This window comes from Megascapheus bottae, chromosome 28 (assembly GCF_031878675.1).
Source record: "Megascapheus bottae isolate mThoBot1 chromosome 28, mThoBot2.hap1, whole genome shotgun sequence".
In the NCBI taxonomy this organism is placed as follows: domain Eukaryota; kingdom Metazoa; phylum Chordata; class Mammalia; order Rodentia; family Geomyidae; genus Megascapheus; species Megascapheus bottae.
The window spans coordinates 8,606,445-8,615,463 of record NC_143536.1 but is presented as its reverse complement, the minus strand read 5'-3'; the positions used below and the strand labels follow the sequence as shown (position 1 = coordinate 8,615,463).

The following is a 9,019-nucleotide window of genomic DNA, read 5'->3' as shown; positions in this document are numbered from 1 at the left end:
CCTGTCCCCCTGCCCTCCGTCTGCGTGGGCTGCCACGCGTGACCCCCACACAGTGATGGCTCCTCCGCGGGACCTTCCCACACTCACCCCAGAGCCCACCATTCCCAACTCTTCTAGCAGCTTCCCTCGGGCCACTGGCCTGCAGGCCAACGCTCGGGTATGCAGCCCAGCCAGGCCACTGGGCAGCGGGGCCGGGCACCCAGGCTCTGCTCCAGACCTGCTGGCACTCACCCGGGCTGCTGCTCCTCCTCCTGCTGAGCCTCCCCAGGCGGGACGCCGCATACGCGAGGGTGGGGCTGTTCACCAGGACTCGGGGGAGAGGGCAAGGCACAGGTGTGCTTTATTGTGACCCAAGACCACAGCTGCCCTCCACTGACCTTTACAGGCGCCCCTCACCCGCCCTCAGTCTTCCCCACACCACGACCCCAGGGCCTAGACACAACTTTTGCCACAGGGACCTGGTCGTTCTGCCAGCTGGGGAGACCCCTGCCCCCCTGGGCCTCCCCTCAGGAGCAGGCCCGGAGTCACCTCCCCCACAGCCCTGCCTCCAGGCCCAGGGCACTTGAGAAAATGAGGCACGGCTGGTGACGCGTGAAGAGGTAGAGCCCAGAACGGGAGCCTCCACGACGGGTCTCCTCCCTGGACACACCCCCACTGGCCTTGAGGGGCAGCCTGCCCCAGCAGCTGAGCAGGCGGCAGGAGTCAAGGTGAGGGCCCGGTGGCGGGGCCTCCCCGCGGTGCCGGCGCTCAGCTGTGCAGGCTCAGCTCCGGTAGCTCCGGAGCAGGTGGCCGGCAATCACCAGCCTCTGGATTTCACTGGTGCCCTCGTAGATCTCGGTGATGCGGGCGTCGCGGTAGTGCCGCTCAGCTGGCATCTCGGTCACGTACCCCATGCCACCGAGGATCTGGATAGCCTGAGTTGGACAGCAGGGTCTCAGAAGACCCCCACCCCCGGGGCAGGACCAGCCTCGGGACAGGCCAGCTGCAGGCCCATGCTCACCTGGTGACTGATGGCAGTCGCAGCCTCCGATGCAGCCAGCTTGGCCATGGCCGACTCCTAACCCCAGAGATGGCAGCATGAGTGCCTCGGGGCCACACTCCCAGCCCAGAACCCGCAGGAGCCGCAGACCCACAGGTCTACCCGGGCAGGGACCGCCTGACCCCTCGAGCCCCTCGGCCCACAGGCACCTTGGTGAAAGGCTTCTTGTTATCCTTCAACATGGCAGCGCGCCAGGTCAGCAGCCGGGCACTCTCCAGGGCCAGTGCCATGTCCGCCAGCTTGAACTGCAACAACCCGGCCCACCACTCAGCAGAAAGGAGGGGCACACAGAGGCACAGGTGCCCACCTGTCCCCTCCTTACCTGGATGCCTTGGAGCTTCGTGATGGGCGCCCCGAAGGCACTGCGGCTCTCGGCGTAGTTCACAGCACAATCAAGGGCGGCCTGGGCGATGCCCAAGGCCTGGGAGGCAATGCCAATGCGGCCCATATCCAGGGTTTGCTGCGGGGACCCGCGGGTCAGTGGCTGCAGGCCGGGACCCACGGCCTGCCCCGGGGTGCCACCCCTTGCTGGACTCACCATGGCTATCTTGAAACCCATGCCAGGCTCTCCCAGCAGGTTCTCCTTGGGGATGCGACAGTCCTCAAAGATGAGGTTGGCTGTGGAGGAGGCCCGGATGCCTAGCTTGTCTTCCTTCTTCCCCAGCGTGAGCCCAGGCGTTGGCATGGGAACCAGGAAAGCGCTGATGCCCTGGAAGGCCCGAGAGGTGTAGTGATTCGAGGCTGCTGTGGGGCCTCCCTCCTCCCTGGGTGCTGCCATGTAGGTGCGTGCGTGCGTGTGTGTGTGTGTGTGTGTGTGTGTGTGCGCGCGCGCGCGCACATGCGCGCATGTGCAGATTCCTGGGTGGGGTAGTTCTGGTGGAGCTGAGGTTCCACCTAGAAATGGACCCAGCTGGCCCACTCTCCCGGCCACACCTTGTTCTTCAAGGACTTGTCGGTGCTGGCAAAGACCACCGTGGCCGAGGCCTCCCAGGAGTTGGTGATCCAGGCTTTGGTGCCGTTCAAGACCCACGAGTCACCATCTTCCCGGGCTATGGTGGAAGCCGCTCCCGCATCGCTGCCATTTCCTGCCCCACACACAGAGTCAGGACCCGAACACCCGCCGCCCCCAGCAGATGGGCGCAAAGACCACACAACTACAAGAGCTGCAGGCCCTGTGAGTTCCCAGGGCCTCAAGGACTGGCCTGGAGGGTGAGGCATTTTCAAGCTGGATGACCCCAAGGCCACCGGCCCAGGTCCAGGCAGGCAGTGGCATTCTCCCCGCAGGCTGGGCGGCCCAGCCTGCACCACCTCAGGGTGTCTTCCCCTGGGGCACCCAGACTCCAAGGCGAGAAGGGTGCCCTGGCCCTGTGGTACCTGGTTCACTGAGGGCAAAGCAGCCAATTTTGTCTCCAGTGGTGAAAGGGGAAATCCACTTCCGCTTCTGTTCCGCGGAGCCAAACTTGAGGATGGGCCCCAAGTACAGGGACTGGAGGGGGTGGAGGGGAGCGGTTGGAAGTCCACGGAGGGCTGCAGGGGCGATGGGGACCCCCCCCACCACGGCATCCCAGGGCCCGGTGGCTCACGTTGTTGACACTCATGATGACGCCCGTGGAGGCACAGCCCCGGCTGATCTCCTCCATGGCAATGGAGTAGGCCAGGTAGTCGAGGCCCGCACCGCCGAGCTCCTCAGGGACGTCCATGGCCAGCAGCCCGAGCTCGCCCATCTTCTTCACCTGCCCCGAGAGAGGCGGTCACGCCTGAATCATGGACTCCGTGACCGCTTTGCAGGATCAGCTGCTGGAAGCAGGCAATTACCATGCTCTCAGCCCCACCAGGGATTCAATTCCCAGCGTCTTGGGCCAGAGTTTGGCCTAGTGGTAGAGTGCTTGCCTCACATGCACAAAGACCCAGGTTCGATTCCTTGGTATCAGACAGAAAAAGCTGGAAGTGGTGTCATGGCTCAAGTATCTTGAGGGCTAGCCTTGAGCAAAAGAGCTCAGGGATTGTGCCCAGGTCCCAAGTTCAGCCCCATAATGGACAAAAAATTAAAAAAAAAGAGTTTGGCCAAGAGGTAGAGTGCTTGCCTAGCGTGCACGAAGACCCGGGTTCAATTTCTCAGTACCACATACATAGAAAAAGCCGAAAGTCCTGTGGTGGCTTAAGTGGTAGAGTTCTAGCCTTGAGAAAACCCAAGGACACTGCTCAGGCCCTGAGTTCAAGCCCCAGGACTAGCAAAAGAGAAAGAGAGAGAGAGAGACTTCCTTGGAGTTGTCTGGTAGGCTGGCTTCAAACCATAATCCTCAGTTCTCAGCCTCCACAGTAGTTAGGATTATAGACCTGAGCCACCATCCTTAGTCAACATCCTTCTCCTCCTCCTCCTCCTCCTCCTCCTCCTCCTCCTCCTCCTCCTCCTCCTCCTCCTCTGTCATGGGGCTTGACCTCTGGGTCTGGGCATTGTCCCTGAGCTCTTCAGCTCAAGGCTACCACCTTGATCGGAGCTCCATGCCCCTTCCCTGGCAGTGCACAGAGGACAGAGGCAGCCAGGCAGCAGAGGCCTCACGACAGTTCCTTCAGGACAGCCGTGTTTACTCCACTCCAGGTTTCTGTGAGTACCATGCATGTGCCTGGGCGAGCAGTCGTGTCAGTGTGCGTCCTTTCCACAGCAGGCCCGGGAGGGGCCGCAGCGTGTTACTGTGTTACAAGCTCAGCTTTGACACAAAGGTGGCTTGGGACAAAGCAGCTCCCAGCCACACTCAGGTCTACCCCAGGAAGACACATGATTGCTGGATCACATTCTACTAGGTGTTAAAAACACACTGGTTGGGGGCCAGGAGTTTGGCCTAGTGGTAGAGTGCTTGCCTAGCACGAAGACCCAGGTTCTTTTCCTCGGTACCACATACCTAGAAAAGGCTGGAAGCAGTGCTGTGGTTAGACTGCTAGCCTTAAGAAAGCCCAAGGACACTGGTCAGGCCCTGAGTTCAAGCTCCAGAACTGGCTTAAAAAAAATAGGTTGGGCCAGGTGCCCAGCAGCCCATGTCTGTAATCCTAACTACTCAGGAGACTGAGATCTGAGGATCAAGGTTCAAAGCCAGCCTAGGCAGGAAAGTCCAAGACTCTTATCTCCATTCAATCAAAATGCCAGAAGTAAAGCTGTGGCTCAAGTGGTAGAGCACTAGCTTCGAGTACAAAAGCTCAGGGACAGCACCCAAGCCATAAATGCAAGCCCCAAGGCAACAAACTGCAATGAAAGTTGCAGAGCCAGTCACTGAAACAGAAACTGGCACTGGCTTTCCTCCTGATTTTTCATTCCCCTCCCTGGAAGTTCTACTCCCCTTGTACTACTGCTGCTTTTGGGGGAACAAGAAATTCTTCAGGGAAGATCAGGAACTCCTGAAGTGGCCACTACAGAACCCTGTGTCTGGCTGCTCCATTAGCAAGAAACCTCACCACTCCCTGTTTCTTCAGCTGCAAATGAGGCAATAAAGGAGCCCCATGGCGTTATTCTGAAATTAAATGAGTTAAATACATGTTTATGGACATGGAAAACAAACCTCTAGACGTTACCTACTGATGGTATTACCATTAGGATGTGGGGTTTGTTTTCATTTTGGCAGCACTGGGGATGGAATTCTGGCCTTGCGTGTGCCAGGCAAGCATTCTCCAGTGGACCCACACTTTGGCCTCTACAGTTTTTCCTTTTTTTTGTGGGTCTTGGGGCTTGAACTCGGTCTGAGTGCTGTCCCCAGCTCTTCAGCTCAAGGCTACCACCCTACCCTTGAGCCAAATCCCACTTCCCATTTTCTAGAGGTTAATTGGATCTAAAGAGTCTCAGGTCCTTTTGTGCCAGCCTGGCTTGGAACCTTGATCCTCAGATCTCAGCCTCCTGAGTAGCTAGGATTACAGGAGTGAGCCACTGTGCCCAGCTTAGCCTCTACAATTTTCATTTTTGGTACCAGTACCAAGGATTGAACTGAGAGTCTTACACCCACTGAGCTTTTTCACTCAAGGCAAGTGCTCTACCACTTGAGCCACAGTTCAACTTCCAGCTTTTTGGTGGTTAATTGAACATAAAAATGTCTTGCCAGGGGGCCGGGAGTTTGGCCTAGTGGTAGAGTGCTTGCCTAGCATGCACAAAGACCTGGAAAAAGAAAAAGCAAGCAGACCTAATCCTCAGCTAAAAGAAGCCCTAGCATGTCACTCCCATTCTTTTTCTTTTTTTTTTTTCCTTTCTTTTTGTCTGTTGTGGGGCTTGAACTCTGGGCATGGGCGCTGTCCCTGAGCTCTTCAGCTCAAGGCTAGTTAGTACTCTACCACTTTGAGCCACAGTGCCATTTCTAGTTTTCTGGTGGATAACTGGAGGTAAGAGTCTCACAGACTTTTGTGCCAAGGCTGGCTTTGAACCTTGATCCTCAGATCTCAGCCTCCTGAGTAGCTAGGGTTATAGGCGTGAGCCACTGGCCCTTTAATTTTCTCAACTGTGAATGACCATAGTACCAACCAGGTGCCCCATGACCCACTCACCTACCCCCCCACCCCCGCAAAAAAAAATGGATAATGGTCCAACAGCTACCATTCAGGCATTGAGCATTTAGTGCACGTTATTTCACTTAATCCTATAATCATCCCAGGAAGCAAAAGGATCACATTAAGTAGGGATTAAATAAGATGACTCATGTCCAGTGTCTACTAGTGGTCCAACTGGTTTTGGACCCTCTCTAATGCTACTTGCACACTCAGCCTGAGTTTCTGGAGTCTTCCCACAGTTCAGGGAGATGCTTAATGCATCAACCACACAGTCATTAAGCTGGTAAGAGTGGCCTTCAAGGGGCCAGAAGCTTGGCCTAGTGGTAGAGTACTTGCCTAGCATACACAAAGCTCTGGGTTCAAGTACTTGGTACCATATACACAGAAAAAGCTGGAAGTGGTGTTGTGGCTCAAGTGGTAGAACTCTAGCCTTAAGAAAGACCAAAGACAGTGCCTAGTACCGGCAAAAAAAAAAAAAAAAAGAGTTGCCTCAGGCTTGCAACACATGTCCAGGAGAACACAGAAGCAAGGAAGGTTGGAGATGTGGCTCAGGCAGTAAAGTGCCTGCCTGGCAAGTGTGATGCCCCAAAGTTCCAATCCCGGTATGAAAGGAAAAATAGAAGGAAGGGAGAGAGGGAGGAGGAAAGGAGAAAACACTAGAAATGTTTGTCCTTGTACAAATGCTTGATTTGAGGTGTTACTGGGCTGGTACAATGACCAGCCATCTTACTAGATCAGTGAATACAACAGAAACATCTTAAACATGGCATTGCAGATGGGCTGAATATAATAAATTGAAGCATGATGGAAGAGCTGTGGGTGGGAATCTCAGAGTTTTGGAGAAAACAGACCTGGGTTCAAGTCCTTACTCTGGAGCTGATGAGTTCCATGTCTTTGGTGCATTATGTAATAGCTTGTAGATTTCCTCAACCACTGAGTTTCATCAAAGGTCTAACAGGGACATCGGGGACAGGTATTCAGAATGAGATAACCCCTCGGTGTGTAGCATGCTTTACCAGCTGTAACTAGTTCTATAAGCATGCAGCCTGGCTCGTGGTAAGCATGTCAACAGTCCATCATACGCTGTTACTGTTCTAGAAGTCAAATCTTGCCTCAAGGCCTAGTGGTGGACAAAGGAAACCTCTACGAAATATTTTCAGGGTTCCAGGCTTTGCTTTGGGGTTCCCTGATTGGGGTCTTGGTGCCTCATGGTCACTACTCAATGCATGAACAGGCAGTGTGATGGGCTGCTGAGCAGGCGGGCTTTCACCTGGGCCTTGGGGAAGAGATGCTCCCGGTCTAGCTGGGCTGCAATGGGAATCAGCTCCTTCTCAGCAAAGTCACGGCATGTCTGACGCAACATCTGGTGTGTCTCAGGCAGCTCCACTGACTGGTAGATAGTGTGTAACCTCCGCCAGTCCCGACGACGGACAGCTGTGGACAAGAAGGGCAAGGAGACTGGAATCATTAATAATACTACTAATAAGAATAAGAATCGCTAAGCGTGCTGGCTCACCCCTGTAATCCTAGCTACTAAAGAGGCTGAGATCTGAGGTCAAGGTTCAAAGCCAGCCTGGGCACAAAAGGACCTGAGACTCTTATCTCCAATTAACCTCTAGAAAACAGGGAAGTGGGGCTTGGCTCAAGAGTAGGGTGGTAGCCTTGAGCTGAAGAGCTCAGGGACAGCACCCAGGCCGAGTTCAAGCCCCTGACCCACCAAAAAAAAAAAAAAAAAAAGAATCAGGATCCAGGGGCTGGGAATGTGGCTTAGTAGTGGTAGAGTGCTTGGCATGCATGAAGCCTCAGTGTGATTCCCCAGTACTCTATAAACAGAAAAATCCAGAAGCAGTGTTGTGACTCAAGTGGTAGAGTGCTACCCGTCAGAAATCCCAAAGACAGTGCTCAGGCCCTGAGTTCAAGCTTCAGGATGGTGGGGAGGAGCCCTCCCCCCCGGGGTGGGGGGAGAGAAGCTATTGATATCCAGTAAGGAAAGGCCAGGGATATTGCTATACATCCTATCATACACAGGCTGCTCCGTCACCAAAAGTTGTGCACCCAGGTCGGGTACAGTAAGTGACCCATGTTTGTATTCCTAGCTATTCAGGAGATTGAGGCAAGAGGATCAAACCCAGAAGTACCAGGCCAATAGAATGAGTTCCAGGTTCATAGAATGAGACTATATAACCTTTTAGTGAGGTCAGTAGTCCAGGCTAACTGAATGTTTACTATGACCTCCACTTTACTGCTTCTAACTTTGTATACACACTGGACGGCAATAGCCCTTGGCTCCTGGGAGAGGGAGGATCAAAGACACAGTAAAAGCAGCAGTTAGTACTGTTCTAGGCCAAGGGTTCCCTGATTCTTCCTACTCAGGGTGGGGAGGATCAGTGAGCCACAGAAGCCTTGGAGGCACATGCCACTGTAGTTACAGCTGGAAACAAAAGACAAATCAAAATCGCTACTGTATTAAATAACCAGTTATTAAATAATCCACAGGCTAGGTGTGGGGGGCCAAATCTAACCTCCCAGATACTCTGAATGTGGAGTCAGGAGGACTGGTGTCAAAGCCTCAGGCGAAGCTAGCAAGACCTTACATAAATAAATAAAATAAATAAAGCTGGGAAGCCTGAGCCAAGTTGGCTTCAGGCTTTGGGGTTTAATCCCCACTACTGATAAAAAAATAATAATAACAAAAGACAAAAAATCTCCCAGGCCAACGTTCTGAAGCACCTGTTACATCCCGGGCAATGGCTGTATTGTACGCGACCTGGAATGTCAGCCACAACCTTCTGACCAGCAGTCTTAGGCCACTGTGACCGTTTTTTTTGCACTTGGGACAACTGAGGCTGAACTTGTGGGCCAAGGTCACAGATCTCAGTCAAAGTTCAACACTGGGCCTGGCTCGGGAAGTAGCTTGCGGTGGGGGGACAGGCGGGGAGGGTGCAGCTGCAGCCGCACCTGCAGGGCTGGAGGCGGGGGGCCCGTGGGGGTAGCGGTGGGGGCCGCGGGCCCTGAAGGCCCAGGCCCTGGACAGGGACCGGGGACAGGCGATCTGGGGCAAAGGCCGCGCGCGCTCCGAGGGGTGTCGCTGGCCCGGCCGCCCTGGCTGGGGCGGGACCGGCCTCCCCGCCCGCCAGGCTCCGTGGTGCGCAGCCTGAGCGCACTCACCTCCGTAGAGGGGGCTCCGGGCCCGGGCCAGTAACGTGGCGGCCATGGATGACGGAGGACGCCGCGAGCTTTACACCTCCCGCAGCCAGCAAGCGGGTTCCGGACTGAGTGGGCGGGGTCGGGAGGGAGGGGCGGGGCCTGAGGCAACGGCGGTCGCCACGCCCCGTGGTGGGCGGGGCTCAGACCGCGGGGAGATGGGTCTAGGAGGTTGGCGGGGTGGTGGTCCCAGCTGCTGTGAGAGAGGGATCGCCGTAGCCCAGGGACTCTGCGACTGTCTGGTGAGACTCC

At 55.4% G+C, this 9,019-nt stretch overlaps 1 protein-coding gene across 1 annotated transcript; it reads right to left on the bottom strand.

Moving 5' to 3' along the window:
- Positions 1-316: 316 nt before the first annotated feature.
- Positions 317-8,777, bottom strand: Acads (acyl-CoA dehydrogenase short chain). Its single transcript, XM_090320067.1, has 10 exons — positions 8,522-8,777; positions 6,834-6,997; positions 2,623-2,772; positions 2,414-2,525; positions 1,973-2,124; positions 1,578-1,748; positions 1,362-1,499; positions 1,189-1,284; positions 1,001-1,057; positions 317-914 (listed from the first exon to the last, which is right to left on the bottom strand). The coding sequence occupies exons 1-10, from the start codon at positions 8,775-8,777 to the stop codon at positions 762-764; spliced, it is 1,449 nt and encodes a 482-aa protein (XP_090176193.1). The 3' UTR covers positions 317-761.
- Positions 8,778-9,019: the final 242 nt, after the last annotated feature.

Coding starts and splice junctions, on each gene's coding strand:
- Acads (XM_090320067.1), bottom strand. CDS start 8,777: ATGGCCGCCACGTTACTGGCCCGGGCCCGGAGCCCCCTCTACGGAGGT. Junction 2,773..6,833: donor ATCTCTTCCCCAAGGCCCAG/GTGAAAGCCCGC, acceptor CTCTCGGGGCAG/GTGAAGAAGATGGGCGAGCT. Junction 2,125..2,413: donor CTTTGCCCTCAGTGAACCAG/GTACCACAGGGC, acceptor TGTGTGGGGCAG/GAAATGGCAGCGATGCGGGA.